Source organism: Haliotis cracherodii, unplaced genomic scaffold, assembly GCF_022045235.1.
Source record: "Haliotis cracherodii isolate W230 unplaced genomic scaffold, xgHalCrac1.p SCAF_20, whole genome shotgun sequence".
Taxonomy (NCBI): domain Eukaryota; kingdom Metazoa; phylum Mollusca; class Gastropoda; order Lepetellida; family Haliotidae; genus Haliotis; species Haliotis cracherodii.
In genome coordinates, this window is record NW_027266276.1 from 2,029,433 (window position 1) to 2,057,256 (window position 27,824).

The 27,824-nt window shown below is 41.5% G+C and overlaps 1 protein-coding gene across 1 annotated transcript; it reads left to right on the top strand.

Moving 5' to 3' along the window:
- On the top strand, nucleotides 1-27,575 carry LOC139470424 (P-selectin-like). The gene is given in 20 exon segments (XM_071252834.1): nucleotides 1-70; nucleotides 786-818; nucleotides 2,163-2,345; nucleotides 3,991-4,179; nucleotides 4,846-5,028; nucleotides 5,766-5,948; nucleotides 6,434-6,616; nucleotides 7,917-8,093; nucleotides 8,573-8,752; nucleotides 9,393-9,575; nucleotides 9,797-9,941; nucleotides 20,972-21,018; nucleotides 21,555-21,737; nucleotides 22,258-22,431; nucleotides 22,850-22,966; nucleotides 22,969-23,022; nucleotides 23,427-23,600; nucleotides 25,082-25,255; nucleotides 25,887-26,063; nucleotides 27,373-27,575. Coding segments are annotated over 20 exon segments (3,012 nt in total).
- Nucleotides 27,576-27,824: the final 249 nt, after the last annotated feature.

Sequence of the window (27,824 nt, forward strand, 5' to 3'; positions counted from 1 at the left end):
ATGGGCACAAATCTGCGTCTCCTGGTGATTCAGGCGGTGTTTATCGTCGTCCTTGCAGGACAGGAAACAGGTACCACGTGTCCATCACAATACACCTTCACTTTCGGCGTTCAATGTCTTCGTGGTAGAGATGCAGATGTTGTAAATAAATTGTCATGAGTGTCAGCATTGTTGTTATATACGTGTGTTTTTGTGTATTTGTTTGTGTGTGTGGTGTTTGTGTGTGTAAGTGTATGTGTTTGTTTTCGATTCATGCATGTTTGTGTGTATGTGTATGTGTTTGTATCTGTGGGTCTATGTATGTGTATGTGTTTGTATCTGTGGGTTTATGTATGTGGATGTGTTTGTGTGGATGTGTCAGTGTGTGTGGATGTGTTTGTGTTGTTCGTGTCTGTGTGTATGGGATTGTTTGCATGTGTGTGCGTGAGAGAGAGAGAGAGAGGGGGGGGGGGGGGGAGAGAGAGAGTTGCGAGAGAGAGAGAGATTGTATCTGAGACTTTGGCAGTGTGTGTGTTTTGTGTGTGTGTGTATGTCTGCGTCTCTGTGAGTGCGTTTGTGTGTGTATATGCGTGTGTAATTGTGTTAGAAATCACATGTGAATCTAATGGTACAGACGTATCTAAAGAAATAAATTGATTAGTCATGCTATTAGTGTCATAACTTACGTATCGCTGCGCAAGTTCGAATCCGAGATGCGCCCTGGTCATCATGCCTGACGGCACCAGGAGATACTTTGTTAGTTCGCTGGATGTCTCTAATTCATGGGGCTTATTGTTGTTTTGCAGGAAAACAGAGAAGGGTTCTCTTTTCCCCAACTAGTGAGTGCACTTTATATTATAATTGTAAATACGTAAATATAGATAGAGGCACTTATGAAAATGTATTCTTTCCCTCCGTCACTAGATGAGAGAGAGAGAAACACGATTTTTCACTCGACACATGAAATATCCTATTCATTATATACTTTTTGATTAGTTATATTATCTATCGGAAAATCCCTTGTAAGTGCAATTTACATCCTACATGTAGTTCCATATTGGCAAAATCTCAAAGAAAATATACAAAAGTAACAGAAAATATTTGATGTAATTCATCTCGACATGATTATATACAAAATGGATTCTCGCTGGTTAAGTAACAAATGTAACGCTTTGTGAAACGGACAGTCTCGATTGACGCTTTAAATGGGAAATTTACAATACAATACGAAACATTCTCAAAAAGAAAACAAACTGCACGAAGCGATATTAACTCGATAAATGAACACGATTTTTCACTCCACACATGAAATATCCTCGTTATCATATACTCTTTGAATAGTTATATTATCTATCGGATAATATACAAATAGTATTGAAATTGACAATACAATACGAAACATTCTCATCTGACTATCTGCCATTATTTTGCCTTGTCAATGTGGAACTAACGTAAAAAGGACGTCAACAGTTTGTGTACAGCCTATTGTAGACACATGATAAAGGGGAGATAATTTGCGGGCAGGTAACTCTTGTAAGGCTATAGTTAAACGTCCAAGTGTTTTCGTCTCTGCAGTGAAATATCAAGTGTTATGTTCACTGTAATGAACATATTTGCGTATAGATAAGAGTCATCATTGTAGGACTTGAACAGAACAATTTTCTAAAACGAATGACATAGATTTAGCGCATGAGGCTTTACTGGTCGATGGTTCGTATCCAAGATATTTCAGGTTTGTCAACACCATACCCGTCGGTTTTACCAAAATGATGAACGTGCTCGACCGCACGACCTGTACGCCTGTCGACGTTTGTCTCAAATCCAGCTGTAACGCCGTCAAATCTTTATTGACCCAGCTCGTACGATTGAAATATGTTGACAGAATACGACCACCTTTCCCAATGCCTTTCTTTTTTCAAGTCGCGACCAGATTCGTTGAGATTCGGGTTAGAATTGGTGTTCGTAAAGCCCATGCTTGTCGTTAGAGGCGACAAACAGGATCGGGTAGTCAGGCTCGCTGACTTGGTTGATGCATGTCATTGTATCCCAATTTCGTGGAATGATGTCAATCACTGGATTGTCGGATTCAGACTAGATTACTTATTAACAGACAACCATCATATAGCTGGAATAGTGCGGCGTAAACAACAAACAAGCCAAACCCCGACCTTTATTTGTTCCAGTGTTTACCTGCCCTAAACTAACTGTGGTCCACGGCAGTGTGAAGTGCACCCATAGCAACGCCATAACATCACAATGCACTACCACGTGTGCCACAGGTTATAGAGCGGTTCATTCCAAAATCACCTGCACCTACCATGCAGAACTAAAGAAATCCGCTTGGTCGGCCACACCCGCATGTAAAGGTTGGTACCTCGCCGATATTAAACCAAACCATGCACCGCTTAAAGGACCTAGAATTCTCCCTAATAATGTTTCTAGGTTTTTCAGCACCATAGCCGTGTTTTGGGCATATGGTCCCAATGTTTGGATTTTTCACCATGTTGTAAACGTCTTTGATCTGCACCACCTCGTGACACGCCGTGATATGACTGACACGCTGTTCAAGGCGGCGTTATACCAAACTCGCTCACTCCCACATCAAGCTGACACGTCGAGATATAACTGAAATATTGTTCAAAGCGGCGTTATACCAAACTCACTCCCACATCAAGCTGACACGCCGTGATCTAACTGAAATATTGTTCAAGGTGGCGTTAAACCAAACTCACTCCCACATCAAGCTGACACGTTGTAATATAACTGAAACATTTTTCATGGCGGCGTTAAACCAAACTCACTCCCACATCAAGCTGACACGTTGTGATATAAATGACATATTGTTCAAAGGGGCGTTATAACAAACTCACTCACTCCCACATCAAGCTGTCACGCCGTGATATAACTGAAATATTGTTCAAAGCGGCGTTATACCTCACTCACTCCCACATCAAGCTGACACACCGTGATATAACTGAAATATTGTTCAAAGCGGCGTTATAACAAACTCACTCACTCCCACATCAAGCTGTCACGCCGTGATCTAACTGAAATATTGTTCAAGGCGGCGTTATACCTCACTCACTCCCACATGAAGCTGTCACGCCGTGATCTAACTGAAATATTGTTCAAGGCGGCGTTATACCTCACTCACTCCCACATCAAGCTGTCACGCTGTGATCTAACTGAAATATTGTTCAAGGCGGCGTTATACCAAACTCACACACTCTCACACGCCTGACACGCCGTGATAAATCTGACTAATTGTTCAAGGCGGCTTAAACCAATCTAACTAACCGAGAGCTCAAGAGTGCTGTCAGTGTTGCACCGCACTTGTTGGATCCACCTATGTGGTAAATATATCCAATAACTTTCTACATTTCCCTAACATTAAGATGAAACACTGTGATATAACCATTTTCCTGAAGCATGGAAGTAAACTGACTATAAAAGTCAAGTTTCCAGCCTTACCGAGCAAGGGCTGGGCGTCTACAAATCTTTTCAATTTTTTAATCTAGGTCCGCAAGTGTTGTGCGACAGGGAAGGCGAAACTATTTTTCGATTAACTTGATCAAATCGTCTGATTTGGGCGCCGCCATTTTATTTGAAGCAAATGCAAGGGATATGAGAGGTGGAATCTGATTGGTCAAGGTAGGGGGTATGGGGGATGGAAGGAACATTATTCGTAATGTTGGACAAGGGTGGAAACTAGACTTGTATAGTCGCTTACTTCCCTTGCTTCGTGATCGCCGTATCGCTTCGACAATTGTAAGTCTACATCGAAGTATGGGAGTTGCGATCACCTTAAGGCTAAAGAACCGCCTCCGTCATACTAATCACCAGCCGGCTTTAGACGTTACACAACCAAACAATAAAACAAACATACATTCCTTCATTGAACCTTCAGTTTGGTTTGATAAACAGGAAAGCATGTCATCGACAGCAGAGTCGGGATCTATGTAAGGATTAATTCAAATATTATTAATTCAAATGTCCCTTCAATGTTTATAGCCACCACATGTCCAAAACCGCCATCCGTCTCCCACGGAGCTCTACACTGTCCATCGTCGACCCACGTGATTGGTCAAGTGTGTACACTTTCCTGTAGCACTGGGTACCGGTACACCAGTTCTAACACCGCTTACCATTCCATACGATGTCTCAGCACAGGGGCCTGGTCTACACACACCAGTTGTAAAGGTAGGCAGGTGCAACGGGAGACACTTGTCTTGCGCAGGGAGTGAGTGAGTGAGTGAGTATGGTTTTACGCCGCTTTTAGCAATATTCCAGCAATATCACGGCGGGGGACACCAGAAATGGGCTTCACACATTGTACCCATGTCGGGAATCGAACCCGGGTCTTCGGCGTGACGAGCGAACGCTTTAACCACTAGGCTACCCGTCCGCCCCCTTGTGCAGGGAGACAGGTATCTTGTACATGTAGGCAGTTGACTTGTACAGATTGTCAGTTGTCTTGTATAGGTGTGCCAGGATCTGCTGATCTTACTCACTCCACTCACATATTACCTAACCACAACCTAGAACCCTCTTTCAAAGGTGTAGCCCACACTCTGAAAGTAAGGCACCTAATCGCCAGCACACAAACTCACCCGGCCACCAAGGCTTGCAGAAAATGGAAGTCCGACATCTGGTAGTCTTGATCACGTACTTTGTGTTCCCCTCAAAAAAGTAAATTGGCAGGCTCCCATGGCTGAGAGCTATGGGTAGACAATGCCTTTCAAAAAGTCCTTCAGTATATGGGATGTTGAACTGTAAGAACATAGCACTGATACCCAATAACACCACCACCTCCTCTTCAGAATATAGGTTTCATGTCTCATACATGTGCCTTTGTCTGCAACACAGAAATACGTTGTCCGGCTCCATCAAGAATAAGTCATGGGTCCTACCTCTGCTCTCCTTCAACCGTGCACAACTTCGGTCAGAAGTGCAGCTTGACCTGCTCTACGGGATTCAAACCCAGTACTTCTACCCACAGCATCTCATGTCTGGCCACATCCAAGTGGTCGACGTCGGCATCATGTGTTGGTACGTAGGGTCTCAGTATTTCTACGATATTTTTTGCAGATCCTACAAGAACCTTGTTTATGACAATGACGATGACGATGGCGTCATTTCTGATGTGGAATTTTTACACCACCAGGATGAAACTTTCTGCCACAGTGTGATCCAGGCACTCCAGCATCGTTGGCAAAGTGTTAAGATAATTATCAATAAACTTCATCAAGCAGTCTACCATAGTTCGGCTCAGAACATTTCAGTCACCCCGCTTATATAATTGAGTGAGTGAGTATGGTTTTACGCCGCTTTTAGCAATATTCTAGCAACATCACGGCGGGGGACACCAGAAATAGGCTTCACAATTTGTACCCATGTCGGGAATCGAACAAGGGTCTTCAGCGTGACGAGCGAACGCTTTAACCACTAGGCTACCCGACTGCCCCCTATATAATTGAGGATCAAGTTTAATAATGATATTGAGATTGATTCTTGACTTGGTGTGCCCTTTACTTTGGTATATTTTGCAGCCTACTTCATTTGAAACCACGACGTCCGAAAGTAACACAAGGACCCAGAATCCACTCAGTTCAGAGTCCACCAGTCCACTAGTTGGGCTCAGAAATTCTCATCCACCCCAAGAATATTGTTGAGCTTGGTTGGATCCTATGTTGGAGGGTCGACAGGGATGGGGATAATCGTCAAACTTAACCCTGGTAGTATTGGAGTTCCAAAATGACCTCAGCTTCAAAGTCTTGTATTTCCAGAGATAAGATGTCCGACTCCACCCAAGGTAATTGCAGGAACATACCAGTGTACATCATCGTCCATCCACAAGCTGAACGACACCTGTCATCTTCATTGCAATGCTGGCTACAAGCCCAGCTCCACACGATCTGACATCAAATGTCTGTCCACCTCAGCGTGATCACCTCCGGCCAAGTGTGTGGGTGAGTATATAAGATGTCTGTCCACCTCAGCGTGGTCAGCTCCGGCCAAGTGTGTGGGTGAGTATATAAGATGTCTGAAGTTATTAGTTCATTCGAATTATACTTACTAACAATACTTTCAGGAATATTTAAGAAGCAATAGTTTCATTTTATTTTATTTCTATAATATTCAAAATAATTTCCTTTGATATTACTCTAGGCTATTTGCCATGTCATGATACTTTAATCAACTGTAGTAACATGTAAGAATCGCGTGGTCCTAAACTGCGTTTGAGTAGTATACGTGATTTACATCAACATATTTAAATAAGAGCATGCTGTTGTAAGCAGCATATTTGGAGCTGTGGTATTAATTGATTCAATGCAAAGTTTTGGTACAGGTGCTCGTACCTTTATCAAGTAAGTGTGTTTGTACATAAGCTAGCATGTATATTTATTTAGGTTCTACCTGTTTAAATGAAAATCCATTTTGTTCTCTGTGCCAGAGATCATATGTCCGCCTCCAGCCAAGGTCAGCCATGGAGCATATTGGTGCGGTTCAGCTACAACCCATAGACTGAACGATGTGTGTAACCTGCACTGTAACCCCGGGTACAGACCAAGGTCTGCCTCCTCTGACATCCACTGCCTCCCTGCTGGCGCATGGTCCACTGCGGCTACTTGTGTTGGTCAGTTGTCAACCTTTCTATATGATGACCGACATAAACGTCAGTCACCGACAGCATGAAAGTGGTACGGGAGAGGGAAGGTTGGATGTGGGGGGAGGGGCGGGCCGAGGTTGACGTTTGTGGCTTAGTGTTGTGGGGGGTAGGGGGTGAAGGAGTGGGTTGGGAGGGAAGGGGGTTGAGAGGGGTAGGATGTAAAAAATATACTTTTCTCTAGATAACAAAGGAAAAAATAAGTTCGCCTTCGGCTTTACATAAAATATTCGATGGACATGCTATACGAGAATACGAAATATCAAAAAGATTGCAATCATGATTAAGTATTTAATACCAAGATACTGTAAGAAGAGGCTTGAATAAACATAAGAACGATACAGGATGACTGTGAAAGCTACACGCTCAAAGACTTTCATATGTTTTGTGACGTTTGAGGGGACAAGAAGACATGACACTTGAATTGTCTTCCACGTCTTTATAATCTGTAAGGCGTTTCAGTGTCACGTCTTGCCCTTCATCACTTTCCATGGCTTTATAATGGGAAATGTGGAACGAACGTACATCCAGTGCCCTTCAGAGGACATGGACTTGGATTAAAGGTTCGACTACGTGTCCGTGATTGTTGTCACTGTAATGATTCAGGGGGATGCATGGTCTACATACACGATGCCATATTGTCACAGGACCTTGATTGTGTGAACATAGGGCCATGTTCGCAGGAAATAAAGAACTGGTCAGAACTCCTATATCCGGTAAGAGGAAACCTTTTAGTAAATAAACTCACGTGTCTACTTCTGACGAGCAAATAATAAAGGGAAATATCCCAGGTATTGTGGTACATTGCGATTTTGAGTTAACCGTAGTGATCATAAACAGATGCTTATGATATAACAGTGGCACATGGGTCTGTGCAAAGGTCACACATTGTGTTGAAGTTAAGCAACGTTGGTCACGGGGAATAGGGGAATCCTGAGCGTTTTGGGGGTTTCGGTCCTGCTCCACAGCAAGTGTTAACCTTCTAGCGCAGGCAGTTTGGGTTGTATACTCCCCATGGAGATGAGAATAGAAATCGAGTGCACACTGATCCATTGAACGGGGTAATAATAAGGTAGCACCTTGGTGGTTAAATTGTTTCCTCGTCTCTCCCAAGGCCTGGGTTCGATACCCAGTTGGTACAATGTGTGATTTGTAAGCACCTTTTTGACTATGTTGCTGAAATATTGCACAAAGCGATGAAAACGCCTACTCCTCACTATATATATGTACCGGAAGGCGTGGCTGACATGACACTGACCAAACTTTTCAGAAATCCGATGTCCAGCACCAGCTGCAACTCGCCACGGTACATTCCACTGCTCCTCGGCCACTGTCCACGCTGTAGGGAGCACGTGCGGACTGACCTGCTCCACGGGGTACCGGCCGAATGTCCACTCCATCTCCTGCCTCTCTGACTCGACGTGGTCAGCTCAACCAGTCTGTACCGGTATGGGGGAGGTTCTCAAACAGTCACATGACACACGTCTCGTTATTATAGCAATGACCTTGACCCCCCTGAAATGGAGAGGATGCCCGGTGTCATTTCCGTGGAGGGAATGATAATTGTTTATCCGGCTTTAAAAAACATATTCGTGAAGGAATAATTAATATCACCCTCGCGGTTGCGAAGCTATTCAAAATATTGGCTTCGCTCATTATCATTGTCGTTAACAAACGAGTTCGAGTTTAACTGTGTCGTTCCTATATATCAGAGATGTTTTATAGATATTTTGTTTTATGTTTTCATTTAGACGGCATTACTATCACATTTTAATGAGTTCAAATATACATGCACACAATATGTATTATGAAAACGAAGTATATTGATCTCCTGAAGGTACATAATCAAATTTGAGTTACCAGACAAACAAATTAGTTTTGAACGCCTTGAACGAAACACGTGCAAGTGGAAACCTGGTGTTTCAGCAATCAGATGCCCAACGCCTAAGGCACCGCAGCATGGTTCTTACAGATGCTCCCCCTCGCCATCGACCCATAAACCGACGGACACCTGCAGCCTCACCTGCACCTCGGGATACACCCCCAGCACCCACACCATCACCTGTCTATCCGACGCCACGTGGTCAGCGGTTCCCGGATGTACCCGTATGTTGATTGATTGTACAAATCCAATGTTTCACTTTTGGAAAGGGATCATTTCAATAAGCAGCCGCAATTAAATGGAATGCGTTGCCTCACGATATTAAATCTGTACAAAATGTTACCATCTTCAAGAAGAAAACGGGGTCACGGGTGGCCCAGTCGTCTAAGGCGCCGCGATTCGATGTGCAGAGTTGCGTCCCTTGGGCACGCCAGAAACCTATGATTGTGGGTTCGATCCCGGTTCGCCCCGATTATGTGTCTAGGTTTGTCAGCACCATACCCGTGCTCGTGGGTTTCACCGAAGTGGTAAACGTCTCAGAACTGCATCACTTCGGGCTTTCCTCCCACATGAAGCTGACACGCCGCGATATAACTGGAATACTGTTAAAAGCGGCGTAAAACCCAACTCACTCACTCACTCAAGAAGAAAACGAAGACTCTACTTTTCAATGATTCATATCCAAACTTATCTCTGCAGTCTGGACGGTGACAATGCTTCAAAGCCAACGGAAAGCATCGGTTGCTGGGACTTATTTTAATCTCGGAATCCCAACGACTTTGGAATATCTAAAATTGTTCATTATCCTTTGACTTTCAAATATTGATGCCAATTATCCGATGCTGTTCTGTATTAACTATGCAGAAATCCGCTGTCCGATCCCCGCAGCAGTATCACACGGGAGCTACAAGTGTACCTCTGCCTCCGTACACACACAGGGAGAAACATGTACCCTCACCTGTGCCACAGGGTACACACCCAGCACCTCCACCAAAACCATCACCTGTCGACCGGACTCCACCTGGACCGCATCGGCGATATGTGTCGGTGAGTGAGTCAGTCGGTGTGTGAATCAGTGAGTGTTGAAGGTCGCATCTTGATGACCGTCAACCCATGACCACTGACCTTCTGTTAGGAAGCCAAGGGTACTGCTCTTTAAATTAAAATAATCATCATTACATCATCCGGTAATGCATTTGGATGATCCTTCAAATCTATGATGTTTGTCTTCATACAATTCTGTTTTAACATGCATTTGATCGTTTTAGAAACACGATGTGCAGCTCCACCTACGGTGACAGGTGGGGTCTACAAGTGTGTTTCAGCAACTGCCCACAAGATGAACGACGTTTGCCATCTTCACTGCAACACGGGCTACAAACCTAGCTCCTCACATTCTGACATCACATCACTGCAAACACGAAAACGTCGTTTTTTTCCGTATATGGTCATTGGACGGAAAAACGACTAAAAATTCATTAAAATTGATTAATTGGTCAGCGTCTAGAAAGTGTCCAGAAAAGGGTCGAGTTTTTCAAGCGTAAAATGGACGGAAAAACGATGCTTTTTGCTCCGCCTTGTACAACTGTTAACGGCCAATCAGATGGCGCTGGTCCCCCGACGCACGTGATGTCCAAGGCTTCCTTTCGGAAGCTTTAGGTTTCGTATTTCTGGCATGCCTTGCTCTAGTATCTCTCGCGCGCAGTGCAGCGAGATTTGCTGATAAGCTAGTTTTAGGATATGTTACATGTTAATGGAATTCAGACACGCGCCAAGAAGTCAAACCAAACAATGTTACTAAGTTTATTGTGGTAACGGCTATGTACAGTTACCCCTATCGGATAATGGGTTGTGTTTCATTTGGTTATAACAATAACTAATTTTTTAATGTGAAGTTTACAAGATATACGACTTGGACGCGAGGTCGTTCACATGACGTTCTTCACGTGACTGTATTCTTGAAAAGCCGTAAACACTGACTACTTCCACATTCCTGGGGAAAACCCTTGGAATTCCCTGGTACGAATTCATACAGAAGCGTGGTTGCAAGCCCATTTAAGGATACCCTCGCTACAACCCATCCCAGAGAGAAAAAAAACACGAAAAAAAATCCAAACTGTCGCAGTGACAATTTACAGAAATCTATGAATTTACCTTAGTATCTATTTGACACATCTTCACAATCACCTTTCAATGATCGGCCAATTGATCAGTGATGCCAAAGGCTTGAAATAGCCACAGGTTAATTAACAACTTCGAAAATATCTCCCGTCACGTTTATCGTGTCGGCCATTTTGACGTATTGTACTTGATGTAAATGTATTACGACGCTGTCATTGTAATTGACTTACTGAGGTAATTCTGTAAAAGATCTTCTCATCTTATGAGGATATTGTTTGGAATATATTTCTTGTAAACATACTAAAACATATGTTCCTCGCTTTGGGGGGAACTATTTTATTCCGGGGTGGCCCATTAAATCTAGTAGTAAGTCAAGGCACCATGCGTGATCTGTTATTTTATGTGTTTAAATTACGATTTGGGGCGTTAATAAAATACACTGACGCAAGTATATTCTATTCAAATCAATTGGATAATTGAATATGCTTTCTTTTACTTATTACATAACATCACTGCACAAAATATGAACAGTTGCAGTAACACACTACGGTAATCGCATTAAACATCATTTTCAACTGTACAGTATTTCAGTATTTCAGTTATATCATGGTGTATCAGACTGCTGTGGGATAAAAATCCGAAGTGGTTCAGGTCATCCAATGGGTGTTCGGGAAAAGGTGAGCGTATCCTGCCACACAAGTGGCACCCGTCACAAACACATGCAAGGACAAGTCAATTGTTCACCTGAACAAAGCACGGAAACACACAATGATGCCCGTCCTCAGTTTTACCGAGCATGTAAATTATTTTGTCCGTCAAAAACATGGACGAGTATAAACAATATGTTTATTCACGTAATACATGTCATACATTTGACAAAATGTATTGACTCGGAGCATTATTGTTAATCACAGAGTATGCAGTTGAACTCATCACCCATCCCATTATTGATAACCCCTTCTTGAAGATCTATGAAATCAGAAGCTGCAACACTCTATCTTTTAACTGGCATGTCAGACTTCTATTTCATTACTCAGTTTTATTTGCACGGATTACTATGGAAGGGACATTGTCTCGTTGTCGCATTGTCGCATTGACGCCTTTACAACAACAAGCAAAACCTGTCAAAATTAACAAAAGCGCGACAATTGGCCATTTGTCGCATTGTCGCGTGTTCGCATTGTCGCTCTTTGATAATCCTTTTCTTTATTTTACAAAAGGGCGACGATGCCGTAACGCGACATTTTCAAGGTCAAAATGTGTCTCGTTGTCGCATTGTCGCCCCATCACAAATGTGTATAAAAAGGCGTAAAGTTCAGTTATTGTTACAGTTAGGAAGTTCAACCTGATAAATGTACGTCTTGAAATGAAAACACAAGTCCGTCCGCGAGTCCATAACGTTTTATTATGAGCTCTTCTCTAAAAGTGCTTAGTGTTCAACTCCCAGTTCCAAACACGTAGTACCTCCTCAATAATCCACATACCTCCAGTGCAGTGGTCTTCCGGAAGATCTTACTCTTGACCGTATTAGACAACTGACGAGTGCACGCCTGACCTGTGACCTCGTTGCAACCCTCATGAGGTGTTTGCCGAAGGGAGAGGTGTAGGAAATGTGTGCTCCAGCCCAGCGCAGAGCTCGCGACACACTGTATACTGATGTATACAGTATATTGCAGTTGATATACTGTATACTGCATGTGATACTTATTTGCGGAAATGTTACAACTTTCAAGATTCAAGATTCAATTTGCATATATTTCATATACAACAGACCGCCGTCATATATCACTGGAATACTGCTGAGAGCGGCGTTAAAACAAATTGTTTTCATAATGGAGCGCTGCAGTCATTTAAAATAGAACCGTATACATATGTACATGTAGTACCAACTCACTCTATTTGTTTCGAATATTCAGCAGAAAATATATTATTAACCAGGTCTTTGGGAAAAGATATCAGATTTTCATAAGCAGCCACATAGGGATGATAAAGGACCCCTCGCTGATTAGGTTCTTGTTTACTTAAGAGCAGAGTTGGCCATGTTAGATGATATAACCAAAATCCGGGAGCTCCGGCGGGGGGCAAGCTGGTCTTGTTAGTGTATGGTATGAGCTGTGACGTTGACCCAAGAGAATAATGTAAAACATGAGACCAACTCAAGTCTATAATGATTGGGAAAGTCTAGATTTCCACAGCTCTAGCCTGAAATTAAGGATTGTTCTATGCTCCATTTTAATTGTATTATTTTCATTTTGTAGACATGGATGGACCAACCAGGAAAGAAATTGATGGAATATTAATATCACATGTTACCACTGATCCAGTTAAATTCATCACACAATAATAAATTAGTATTTGACATTACGGCATTTGATTATTAGGGCATGATCATGTACATGTTCACTGTAGTAATGTACACACCAGTCAACTTGATTATAATTTTTATCAAAGTGTAGCGCGGCATCAACGATTACGTTATGATATCCTCACTTGTCATCGATGTATTGACATCGAACAATGGACGGCAATTCGAAATTCTTATGGATAGCTTCAATAGGGACAGCGCCGGTGTCAGTACAATTTTCTTAGTTAAAATAAGTATCTACAAAATATAATTTGAAGCAGACAAGAACAATATTTTTTTATTAATGCTTACTTTCATGGATAGAATTAAGGCAATCTAGGCTTGCCAAATCGTTCTAGACTTGAGCTGGATTCCTTTTAAATTTATTCTGTATGGTCTGGGAGACGAACAGGCGTCAGTATCGCATGGAGAACTGGGACAGCCTTAATCAGTGTAATCAGATATGTTGTGGGGTTTCGGTTTTGGGCTGTTTGCTGAATATATAGAATTGCGAGTTATGTATACTCTGTATTCTTTCGTCATGGAAGTCCATATTTCAAGGCATGTATTTGATATTCATAATAACTCCACAAAAGCTACACAATGGCAACAAAACGGTACCAGCATCACAGATACCAATAATACATGAGATACATATAATTACTTTAAAGTTAAAACATGTATCTAAATAGAAAATTAGAAGAATACACTTCCGACATTTTTCGTATTTTGTTTTTGTTTGGAGAGAGAAGCTGTGATTGGTATCTGATGGGTGCAAACAGGTGTTCCCTTCCGCCCAGGCCTTGCGGCAATGCTATAGCCCAAAATGAAACAAGCCTTGTTCAACAGCTCAGACTCCCACTTTCCCACAAATTTCTATCCCACTTGGGCTCCTTTTAAATTTAAATATAATTTCTCGTGTCGATATGTGTCAGAAGAAATGAAATATTACAGCACTGGTGAATAGGTTATATGCGCGTCAGCGTCGATCCTATAATATCCTTTTATGCAAAATACATATATACTGATGAATTAAGGTAGTAATACTACGCAAATATGTGTCCAGATGCATACATCAGTATCATCTCGTGATCTTAATTCGTGCTTTGAGCCCTTTTTCTACCGGAGATTCTGGGGTGTTACATCACACCAGAAAGCCAGGTCCAAATTCAAGTCATAATTTCATGGTCCGTCTTGTATGTTGGAAACCAATATCGCAATATGGCTAAATATTGCTGAACGTGGTATTAACCCGATTACTCACATAATTATTCCATTGTCTACAGTCATCTACGAACACTGTACTATCTTTAAGGAGGTATATCTGTATCATCCAAATGTCCATACATATATGTCCACATTTATATGTATAAAGCAAGTCTTCCTGCACTCTTCCCTAAAAGATAAATGTTAAGCATTTCCTCTGTATGAATTTATATAATGTAATATCGTTTTAATGTAATGCTGATGCAGTAAACGTACCACAGACCTGATGCTAGAATAACATCTAATTTCTGAAATGAACATATTTTACAGAAAAAAACAGTTGTTTAAACAATATTTATAAAATATAAGAACAAGGAGCCAAGAGCCAAATATTGGGCTGTGTTGGACATATTTGTTTCGGGGTCTTATGACAGACAAACCTGATGCCTTTAAGTATAAAGATAAGTAAGTATAGATGTTGTACATATTCAAATATGTTCGTGATTAACCCAACCTTGAAAAATATTGAAAGATGAGTGGTAACTATTTATGCCATTATTTCAAATTAGAATGAGAGCACATCAGGAAAGCATGGTATTTTAATATACGTATCCTGTTAACCCTTGTTATTCTTTTTTAAGTAAGAGCAGCATGTATATCGAGAGTATAGGTTTGGTGCGTGACTTATCACACAGTACTTTCAGAAAGTGTGCATATTCTGTTTATCGGCAATAAATAACATAAGACGATTCATACGGGTAAATACGATTTACTTCAGAACTAGTAGAGATTATTTAAGGTTAGGGGGAAATGTATGTAATTAATTAAACTTTGGCCCGGTTTGAAGGATTTGGGTCCTGGCTTGGGCTTTGTGTTGGACGTGTAGACGGCATTTCCAGGTTTGACGTATCAATGACAAAAATGATGTCAGATGCAATTCTCTGCCTTTTCGGGTGAACAATTGGCTTGCCTTTGGGTGTGTTTGTGGCGGGTGCCACTAGTGGATCGGAATGAGCTCGCGTTTTTGCGAGCATCCAATGTCATCATTTATTATGGTGAGTCATGAAACATGCTCCTGATGTTGTCGCAATGGTGCAGTTGGCGCTACTTTTGGCAAGGGTTTCTCATGATAATGGAAATGCTTATGTCGCTTTTGTTGACCGATAAACATGAAAAGATATAAAGTTAGTGTATATGGTCATGTAATTAAGAAACAAACGACGAGTGGGAGTTGTTTATTGTACGATAAACAACGACCGAGACTCGTTTATTTCTATATGAGATATCAACATTACGTACAGCCTCTTTTAGGGTGTTAAATTAGGAAAAAATACACGCTTTACAATATTTACCCGTACTTAAATAATGATGATTCCTTGAATAGAATCCGACAGCGGCCATGCTAGATAAATCCATTTTAGGATTTGAGTTTGGTCCCGCATATTCTCACAATTTTCTCGTCAATCATCTGTACCTTATCTCCCAATACCGATTGTCATATCACTCTCACTTTCGGATTCTCCAGCAACATTTATTGTGAACAACTCACTAGACACATACCTCTCAAAAATAAGGTCAAATTTACAAATTTTACTTTTCAAGTTGCGAGTGCATGTTCGAATCTCAATAAATGACGTCATGATAGAACAATTTTTATCGTGAAATAAATATCGCTTCCTTCTTTGTTCTTTGTGATTTATCGCGTAGCTATCTTATATCATCAAATGCCAATTTCTAATTGCTTTATCATGACGTATCCGTGTCATGTAGCAATAACATACACAAATATCGTTGACTTCGACGTTGAATAGTGTCATGAAATATGATTATCCTCTTGTGTGCAATATTTCTGGTTGATAAATCTAACATATTCTTACTTTAAGAATAGCGACTATACATTATTATATATCCCTTATCAGGTCTCTGTAACATTTGCAAAATGATACAAATATAAAAATACAACTGAACCTAAATGTAATGTTTTAATATCCTTACGTTGCTGAGTGCAGCATTTAACAACAAACAAACAAAACATAATATCTTTAAGAATTATGTTAACAATTCCGATGCTAAAAATAATCTCACAATCTCCATACCTCTTTCTCTCTATGAAAACATAATAACTTTTTTTTTAATAATTTGAAGGAATAATAATGGCAATACTATCATAATTATCATCATTATTTATGTTACTTATCCTCAAGCGAAGTAGTCCTCCACATTATACATTCAGTGTAGAAGCCCATGAACATATGAACTATGTAACATACATTCATGGAAATTAGGAGAACAGTTGAAGTTAGCAAATGATATTATTCGGTCGAACGTCTATCAGCCATCTATTCTATTCGTGAAGAACATTTCACGTGGGACCAACAGAGGGAATTATGACTATCGACTTGCTAATTATATTTTATATTCATGCCTGCTCAAACGATCTATTGGCTTGATTTATTGTTATGGTATCCACAAAATAAGTAGGATCCGATTTTTTCCGTTTTTGTTGAAATAAAACTGAATAATATTTGCTGTTTACATATCAAAGTTTGCCAAATTGTTACAAAATGTTTGCCCACAGTAAGGCTACGTATCCCCAACATATTGTGCTAGGAACAGTATCACTGGACTGAGGGAGGGCGGTATTCCTCCTTGTGGGTCACCTGCTTGGCAATATGGGACGGGAAAACTGCAGGGGGTGAGGGCAGTTAAGTTGATGGTACAGACAGATAAGAGAGATCATTTTACAAATGTGAAACCTCAGTCCACAAAGGAAGAGGCGAAAGCTGAAACTTGGTGAGGTTTACAGAACAAAGGCAGTTATTTCTAGTTTCTTACTGACTCTCGAAGATACATTTAATAAAACAATTAATGCGCGTGTGTGTGTGTGTGTGTGTGTGTGTGTGTGTGTGTGTGTGTGTGTGTGTGTGTGTGTGTGTGTGTGTGTGTGTGTGTTTGTGTGTGTGTGTGTGAGAGAGGTAGAAGAAGAAATGTACACCATATAAATGGCTACGTATGTAGTTGGGGTAGATATGTTGAATGCCCGGCCAGTATGACCTTTGAGTCACTACAGTTTCAGTCATTAAAATGCGTAAAACAGTATTTGAGTGAAAGAAAACACTATAAGTGAGTGAAACAAAAGACCTCAGTACAGGCACACCCAGTCCCCCAACCCCAAGTCTGCATGTACGAATACTCATACCCGCCACATCCTCAACCACTTAACTTACTCACACAATCATCTGACAACATGTTCGCCAACCCTCGTATCACAACGCATGCACGCATGCACACACACACACACACACACACACACACACACACACACACACACACACACACACACACACACACACACACACACACACACACACATTCTTCTTTACCCACCAGTATGTCTACGTCAGCCATCATGGATCCATGCGCATGCTTTCATACATAATCCACCCTCCCACCATTCCCCAACATCCATCGAACTATAACTATATCCGCCCTCATGTATCGGTATTCGTGCTTTCATACATACATACACCCCCCTACCATTCCCCTACATCCATCGCAGTATAACTATGACTATAACCGCCTTCGTGCATCCGCACTTATGTTCACACTGCATTGCATATGCATCGAATTACACGTTTAAAATATCGTAAATATTTTACAACATGTACATATTATATATCAGCAAACAGAGATTATTATAACGCAATAGATTTCATCCGTCAAAACATCACAGAAAGAGGGGCAGCCTGGAATTTTACAATGGGATCTGAATGCACTAAGACGTTCAACTGGTCAGGAGGTGAGAGTTGCGGAAGATTACGGTAAACTTCAGTTACAGATCTCCATTACGAATATCTAAAGTATGAATAAAGATCACAGCTTGCTATGGCGTGTACTTCATGCCTGCAGAATTAGCAATGTCCTTAGCTTTAAATTGTATGTCTAAATGCTTATGTAGACAAAGACCCAAATGTATATAGGCATGACCATATTATATTCTACGCAAATATCACCACATTTAAAAACAAAGCTATATTGAGTCTTTGAAGGGCATTAAGAACTGATACACACAAGGAAAAATATTTATGGATGTCAACGGAGGAACACTGCGTTTCGGAATATATACTTTCTCCTTCATCAGGTGCATATTATTAAATGCTATGAGGCAGAGAACATATATTTGTACCTGTAAGAACAACAAAAGTAAAAAGATATCAAAGATGGGAACGCAACAAGGGAAGCCAACAGATAACTGGCATGGCGCTGATTACCCCGCCTCCCGTTTGCCCATTGTCCATTTCCCATTACCAATCATTCATAAGTTAAGTTTTGGCTTTAATTTGTCCATTGATAATCAACCATCAACGTCTATTATCTCCACCCTAAAAATATGTAGTTTACTGAGAAAGTGGTATCCAAATATAATGTGTGTTACTGTTGACCACTTTCTTAAAGGCATTGTTGGTTCAAAGCTTTCGGTCATAGAAGCCGTGCCATTTTTCTCTTGTCAGAGGAGTACACAAAGTATACGTCATCTGGACTAACATTTTTGGTTCGGTGGCTGGGTTAGATCGCCAACATTGTGTTCTGGCGATTGGGTGCCTCACTCACAGTGTGGGTTCAAATCCCGGACGGGACTCAACCAAAGAAAGTACGAGAATCTGTACTTTACTCAGAAAGTGTTATCCCAATTATAACATTTGTTGTCAAGAAAACACAATAAATGTATATTCGGCTTTGGATGGGTAATGATATCACAGACATAAACGGATATTGATGATGACTTGGAGGAGCTTCGTAACGCACGTCTTCTCAATTCAGGGATTGGTAAATCCAAATATGTGTGTGCGCGTGCGTGCATGCGTGCGTAAATGTGGGCTTGTTGGATGTTACTTGTCCACCATCGTGGATGCAAGGCGAAAACATTTCAGCACGTTTGAAGCCACTGAGAATGCCCCCTGCAGAGTTGGACGGACATTCTGCGGTGGCGCGGCTGAGTTGACCAGAGGCTATCAGCAGTATTTCCTGTCCAGGTTATTTAGGTCAGTTGTGTGTGTGTGTGTGTGTGTGTGTGTGTGTGTGTGTGTGTGTGTGTGTGTGTGTGTGTGTGTGTGCGTGTGCGTGTGTGCGCGCGTGCGTGCGGGGGGCGGGGGGGGGGGTGTGGGGGGGGCGTGGGGGTGAGATTTGGGGGATAGATGATAGATTCAGCAACAAGTAAGGTCATCTTGAGTGGGAGGGTATTCGCAGATGGATTAGCATATGAACTATGATTCTCTTTAGGCAGAAAATGAGGATCCACGATGTTCGATCTGGTGGAAGTGTGTTATCAAACCTCACAGCATTGGTTTTTTGACTGACTGTAGCGTCAAAACAAACTCATTCATTTACTTGAACTGAATGTTCATCTTAATTGTTATGGAAAGTCACGGAGCCATGATCCAGAGAACAGGGTGTCATTAGATAGAAATAAACTAAGTAATAATAGGATTACCAGAAAAACGGGGTTTTACACACAAGCCAATAAACTTCGCTCATGAACACTGAGTAAGTCAGTGCAAGATTGAAAACTGCCCCATAATTATGTATGACATGCTTGTCGGGTATTGCTACATATATATGTGAAAACAAAGTTATTAAAATGAAGAGCAAAACTGATGAAAGTTAACAATAAACGTGTATACGTGTTATATCGTCACTGTAAAAAAAATGATTGTTTGTCTTTAGTATTAACATTCAAATACGTTATATCTGTATTAGCGATATTGTCTTTGTTCCACCGGTGAGTCACGCGTTAGCCGTACTATCTCGTAGTATAATTGTATTTCTGAAGACATCACGATACAGTTTTACGATGCATCACGTCTGCACTAGCGCTTGATAACAGCCTTGTGTTTGGGTGTTTCAGTGGTTTAAATCGCTGCTCTTGATATTGTTGATTAAACTTTGATACTATGAACAATATAATGTTATGTGAGAGGATGACTTTAGAACGGTAACATACTAATAGTATATAGGATGACATAAACAGAACAATGAGAAGTTCGTCCAGATTAGTGTATAGGCAACATTTAATAATTAAAAAAATTACATTCAACAACTCCCCTTTTAAGTCCATTTTCCTGACTTATAAGTAAATGCAAGAACAATCGGCCGGAATACAATGTATAGTTCTTGTCCACTTCCATATGACTAAATAGCATACAATAAGCTATCGGGTCCCGTTTAGATCGGTTTGGGTGGCAGCCTAGATAGCCATAGAATAGTTTCATCTTGGAATCTCCCATATCACTGGGGATACTCTTCAATTTAAATGGAGTTACTCGTTACGATTCCGAACCTTCACGTGACTGTGTTTATCAACCATTGTAAAAATAGTGGTGACATTAATTCTAGGAAACAATACGCGAAATCGCGCATGCACAGAACGGAAAATTTGGTCAAGGCATTAAGTAATCCGCATGCGCAGAACGATTGATTTCAGTACTTCCGCTAAGCGCTTCGAGTGCAGTGTCAAACGCGGGCCTGTAATCTAACACGCGGGGACTGACCAATGAAAACTGAGAAGTAGAAATACCGGTAGACGCTGTTGCTTGATTGACAATGTCAATCAAGAAAGGGAGGAGCTTAACGCTATCGTTCTCTCCCAGTAAATTCCGATGTCAAATAACGACGTTATTTGGACGGAAAAACGATGGTTTGAAAACGTCCAAATAACGTCGTTTTTCCGTCCAATGACCATATACGGAAAAAAACGACGTTTTCGTGTTTGCAGTGCATGTCTGTCAAGCAGGGCGTGGTCAGCTCCATCGACATGCGTGGGTGGGTATAACACTACAAGGGATTCCTGTGAACTTTGTCTTGTTTGTTTGTTGTTTAACGCCACACTCAGCAATATTCCCGCTTTATGACGGCGGTCTGTAAATAATCATCGAGTCTAGACCAGACAATCCAGTGATTGACATCATGAGCATCAATCCACGCAATTGGGATACGATGACATGCATCAAACAAGTCAGCGAGCCTGACCACCCGATCCCGTTAGTCGTCTCTTACGGCAAGCATAGTCGCCTATTACGGCAAGCATGGATTTCTGAAGACCGATTTATCCCGGATCTTCACGAGTAGTGAACTTTGTCACCAGCATTGGAAAGTTATTATCATCAGGTACCATTTCTTACCGCTGCCATTCAACATTTCATCGTCAAGCATGGCCTGTTGATGACTGGTGTGGTTTCTTCCCCTAAATCACGATAGCGGATAAATTGATCCAGTTATGATAACGATACCAATTTCTTCTATATTAAACTAAGTGACACTGAATGCTTCATGATGTGGGTTATCTTCATAATTGACAGAAATTATGTGTCCAACTCCACCCACTGTCAGCCATGGAACATACCTGTGTGCCTCGACCAAGGTTCATCGCCTGAACGACGTGTGTCACCTCCGCTGTAGATCTGGATACAAACCAAGTTCAACGTCCTCAGATGTTCGTTGTCTTTCGCATGGGGCGTGGTCTCCTGTGGTGCCATGTGTTGGTCAGTTCACAGAATTAATCATTAACCAACTGTCGCAAAAAAAATAAATACTGTTGCAGTTACATCAAGTCACTATACATGTATGCCGAAAAACTGACTCCATTGTGTCCAAACAACGTTAACTTGTATCTTGAAATAGTTATTATGTTAGGGATAACACTCCCTTAGTAATGTACAAATTCTAGTTCCTTTTTTTTTGGTTGCGTCCCATCCGGGATTCGAACCCACACTCACAAAATGAAAGTCCGATAACTGGTAGTTTAGATCACGTACTTTGTGTACCCCTCTGATTGTGTATTCATAACTTATATCTTTTCGTAGGATCTGTTGTCAGGTATCATATTACGGATATTAAAAAATTAAAATACACCAGTTAGTATTTTTTTTACAAATAGACGTTGAGGCAGAAGTAAAACGTATACCTTTCCTTTACACCCAACATTTTGGTGTCAGATTGTTGACACCAGGTTGATTGTAGGCATATTGACTATTGAATCCACAAACCTTCTCACTTTTCCAGAAATACGTTGTCCCAGTCCCCAAGCAGCTTCCCACGGTTCATTGAACTGTTCCTCCGCCATCCATGAAATAGGCAGCATCTGTAACCTGACCTGTGCAGCGGGATATGAACCCAGCGTCCACACCATCTCCTGCCTGGCGGACGCCACGTGGTCGGAACAAACCTCCTGTATAGGTTCGTTATATCCCTGCAGATATGTATTAGAAACTGGGGTTCCAGTCAGTCAACACAAGTCTCAGAGCAACAGCAATGTTGTATCATGGCGTCCGGTGATGATGATGACGATGATGATGATGATGACGACGATTATGATGATGATGATGATGATGATAATGATGATGATGATGATAATAATAATAGTGAGTATGGTTTTTCGCCGCATTGGCAATAATCCAGCCATATCATGGTGGGGGACACCAAAATGGCTCCTCATTGTTCAAATATGGAGAATCGAACCTGCACCTTTATCGTGACGAGCCATTACTTTCATCACGAGGCTACATGTACCTCATCCCCCAGGCGGTTAGAAGCTGGTCCTTGTTTGTTGTGTCAGAACATTGTCCAACACTAAACATGTCTTTTTCTCCTTCAGGAACACGGTGTCCCAGTCCAGCAGCAGGTCGACATGGCTCGTTCAATTGTTCATCCCCTGCCCATAGCATAGGCAGTGCATGTAGCCTCCATTGTGCTGCAGGGTATGAGCCAAGTGTCCAAGTGTCACCTGCCTTCATGATGCTACTTGGTCGGAACAAACATCCTGCATTGGTATGAATGAATAAATTCATTTGAAAAATTGATCCGCCATTCAGATCATTAGCCAACACCATGGGAGATAAAACACATTGTATTAGAATGTAGAATTTGAATATACCGATTTATATATGTGTTCTTCATATGTGTGAAGATAGGCATATTCAAACCATACATGCATTTATCTTGAAATCCCTGCGGGAAATAGGGACAGACAAGGTCCTTGCAGTCTATGCTTGCCGTAAGGGCGACGAGCATGTACAGCGGTGTGGTCACGTTCGGTGACTTGGATGTTTATGGGTCATAAACGCTGACGTCGTGAGACGTTGAAGGTTAGTCATTTTTATACCGGTCATTGTGATAAGGGTTGAATGATACTGAGTGCGGTGTAAAAACACATTCACTTAAACATGTTTCAGGGATACGTTGTCCAAGGCTGTCAGCAGTGAGTCATGGATCCTTCAACTGTTCCTCCCCAGCCAGTACAGTAGGCAGTACCTGTAGACTCACCTGTGCTGCTGGATACCAACCCAGCGTCCACATCATCTCCTGTCTTGCTGATGCTACCTGGTCGGAACAAACTTCCTGTATCCGTACGTAAACTACACAACTATGTCTGTTGCTGTTTGTCTGCTGTCATCTTTCAACCTTTCCTTGCCAACTTCCGCGCAGTAATGACATAGCATTACACCACTACCACAAGCTAACTTACATATCGCGCGACCGGACACGTTTATTCTGAAATCAGAACAGACTGGATAAATGCAAGCCTTTCGGTGTGCTTTGCACATTGTTTTGCAATAATTATAGATGAGCTACTACAAATGCGACACTGAAGTGTACGAAAATATATGTTTATACATCAACGTGACCTTTAGGCTAGCTTGATGACAGCAGGGCTAAGATGACAGCACACGAGACGTACAACAAATGTAAACAAAAGAAAACTACGCAAATTTAAATATATTTTTTCTCAATGGAAATTAACCACTCTAGGACATGTGTTTATATAGATATGTAGACACTCAAATATGAAACATGAAAAATAAATGTAATATCTTCTGAGGACTGTGTAAGATGTCACGAATCGTCACGTCACGTTGGCCTGTGGCAGAGGTATTATGCTGGCTCAAGGAACCCTGGCTATGGGTAGAAGAGTGCTTTGCTTTGCATACTGGGCACCTGATCTACACAAGTGTCTCCTTGATGCTCCAATGCCGGCAGCATTATCTTGTTCAGGTACACATGTACTCACAACTGCTTATCTCTACATGGAGGTACTGACTTGTGCATTTACCGCGGTACATTTGTAGAATGTCGTTGCTGAAGAGCACTCTTCGCCAATTTCTCTGCTGCCACTGCTGTACACTCATCTCAGTCTGTGACGTCGTAGAAACGTTAACGTCGTGCCCTTTAAAGGTCGATAGGCACGACGTTCAAACAGGCGGAGCGGTCCAGCAACGGTCCTTCTGCTGACGTCACAGTTAGGAATCGGGACATTAGGTGAAGCAACCGTAAATACCGGTCTTCCTGTGGGGACGTGACCTTTGGTCTTCCACTCCTCGGCCTGTCTGCAGCACTGCCAGTTTGCCTGTGACGTGTGACAAGTCTGGCGATGGTGCACTTGAAGCAGCCCATGATCCTGGCAACGTGCTCTTGCGTCGCTCCCATTTGCAACATACCGTTGGCTCTCTACCTCTGCTCTGCAGTTAGTCGAGGCATGTTCGTTGTTTTAAACGGTTTCATGTGATGAGAGAGTACAATCCTGCTCATGTTTTATACCAGAATTTCATACGGGTAACTTTGTGCATATTTTGCATTTTTTAGTGATTAAATTCACTTTTCTCGCACATCACGTGAAGCACGTGCACATGTTCACAGGGAATAGGTAAGTTGCATTCCAGTTATGTGTTCCCAACTGTTTTCGTGCTGTTTGGCAAATTTGTTGAAAACTGACGACCATTATTTATTTGGTAGCGTTTATTTTGCCGGCTAGTTTATCTACGGTGACATTTTGTCCTGCACGGCGCCAGTACCAGTCATATGTGGACAAAATTAAATTTTGAAACTTCAGAAATACGATGTCCTAAACCTCCAGCAACACTTCATGGTTCCTTTTACTGTTCCTCCACTGTCCATGAGGTCGCCAGCACCTGCAGACTCAGGTGCCCTGCCGGATATGAACCCAGCATCCACACCATCTCTTGCCTCCATGATGCTACCTGGTCGGAACAACCCTCCTGCAACCGTACGTACATGTTCAATACATGCATCTGTCATCTAGTGCCAGTTCTCCACACGATGTACTGCACATTTTCAAACAAGTAAATTTGTCAAATAGTTGGAAAATCATCTGTCATCCCGTATAGTGCTAGTTTCAATTAGTCCAATATTTAATATAATTGTTAGGGATTTTCAACATATAAATAGTATTATCAATATAATCATGAGAATATTAACATAAGTATTTCCATAAGCTTCAGGTTGGGTTCCATATCAGTGAAGCGCCATTTAATCGATAGGAAACCTAACCCTACATTGGAACCACAGAACATTAATCAGTATGAAATTTCAATGTCTGTTAAATGGTATAGATAAGTTAATCATGCCAAAATAGTCCATGTAGATTTACCACGCAATCTTGTACAGAGACAAATTTGTAATAATGGTTAAAGTCTCTGTAACATAGACATGCGGTTTTATATTGATTGTGTGGTTGGTTGATTAGATGCTTGCTCGTTGGATTGTTGGTTGCATGGTTGGTTGGATGGCTGCTTGGTTGCTTGTTGGATGGTTAGTTGGTTGGTCGGTCGGTTAATTAATTGATTGATTAATTGATTGACTAATTGAATGATTGACGTCTTTGATGTATGTTCCAGGAATCCGATGTCCTCCTCCAACTGCTCCACCAGATGGTTCCTTCCGCTGCTCCTCGACCACGGTCTCTAGGCCCGGAGACACCTGTGACATAACCTGTGCCACAGGATACACGCCTAACATCCACACCATCTCCTGTCTCCCAGACGCCACATGGTCGGCCAAACCAACCTGTGTCGGTACGGCGGGTACACTACATGTACATGCAATGCTTTATGCTGGATCCATTTCATAGGCTGCGATGAATACCTAGATCGATTTAAACAGACCTGTTCACCTCTTTGCTTGGGAAGCATGCTTTCAGAATTGTTGGTCGCAACATGACAGACCTAGTTCAATAACTTGCAGTCCTCTATGGGCGGATATCACAGACTGAATAAATTAGGGCATTTGTTGAAATTCTAAGGATGGAGTCCTGATATGTAATTGTATCACAATTAAAATGGATGTAGTCAATTTGTTAAAACTGAAAGTAACTCTTCTCAGAAATATTCATATACTCACATATGTGAGATTTATACTATCTTTAGTAAATTCAAGCAAATAGAAGTTGCTGTGTCAGGCTCCAAGCTCGTCAGTTTTCTCTTTGCATAGGAATCATATTTTTGACTACTCCACCAGTGTTGAAAATGAAAGAACCATTTCATATCTGGATGAATGCTTATAAATTCAAAATGTTAGCAACCTCTGTACCAAGCCGTATCACAAGAGGAATGATGTCCATTCTCCAATCGAAACTGTATGTCGAACAGTACAGTATGAGATCCAGCCAACGGCGTCAACATGTCTTATTTGCTTATGTACTTAAAAGCATGTACGTTTTATTCTGCATGTAAAACTTATTTTACTAACAGCTAAGTTTTCAATCTAGGAGTCACCATCAAAGGTCTAGCTGAGTCCTTCCAGTGATGTTATCATGGAGGTGCAAAGGAACGTACTACTTAATACACGCAGCTTGTCAGCATGATGCTCGATGCTTTCCAGTACACACCTCCGTACTCACTGGCACATTATTTATAGGACCGACCATAATATTATTTTTTTAAATGTCATTCTTCTTTTTGTCAACAATCTAAAGCATAATTGTTCTTTTCAAAAAGTTCCGAGGAGAATTTAATTAAAATCTTCGATGAAATCGGGATGGTGTTGATTGCTACATTGGGCAGCAAATAAACAACAACTCTTTCTTCTTTATGAAAGTTGTGTGAGTCGACATATATCTCTACACTTATATAGCGCCTCTAAATCCCGTGTTGAAGAGGTCCATGAACGATCTCTGACCGCGATTTTCTGTAACGGCTGCTGGTCTAAACGATCTGCTTGTCCGTGTTAACTGTTTAATCAGTAGAAGCTGACCACTTGATCTTAGTGCCCCGATAGGCAGGTACGCGTGGATGGTACTTCGGTTCTTGACTCGGCTGTGTTGGGAATAAAAGCAAATAGATTTTCTATTCAGTATTCATATTTAAGTGAAGATGTACATTTCAGATAGTCGTTGTCCGAACCCACCCACAATACAGCATGGAATGTTCAAGTGTTCTGACACCGATGGATATCACCAAGGGGACACGTGCGACCTTCTCTGTGATGCAGGATACAGGCCTAGTAGTACGTTCCAGATCATCAGTTGCCGGTCTGACAACATGTGGTCCCCATCCGCGACTTGTGTTGGTATCTGTCACTACTTGTAACTACCTTGTTTGTTTGTTTATTTGTCTTGTTGTTTAACGCTGCGCACGGCACTATTCCAGCTAAATGACGTTGGTCTGTAAATAATCGAGACAATCCATTGATTTGTATCACGAGCATCGATCAACACAATTGGGATACGATAACATGTTTCAATCAAGTCAGCGAGGCTGAACATCCAATCCCATTAGTCGCTTCTTACTACAAGTATAGTCACCTCTTACCGCAAGCATGGGTTGCTGAAGACCTTT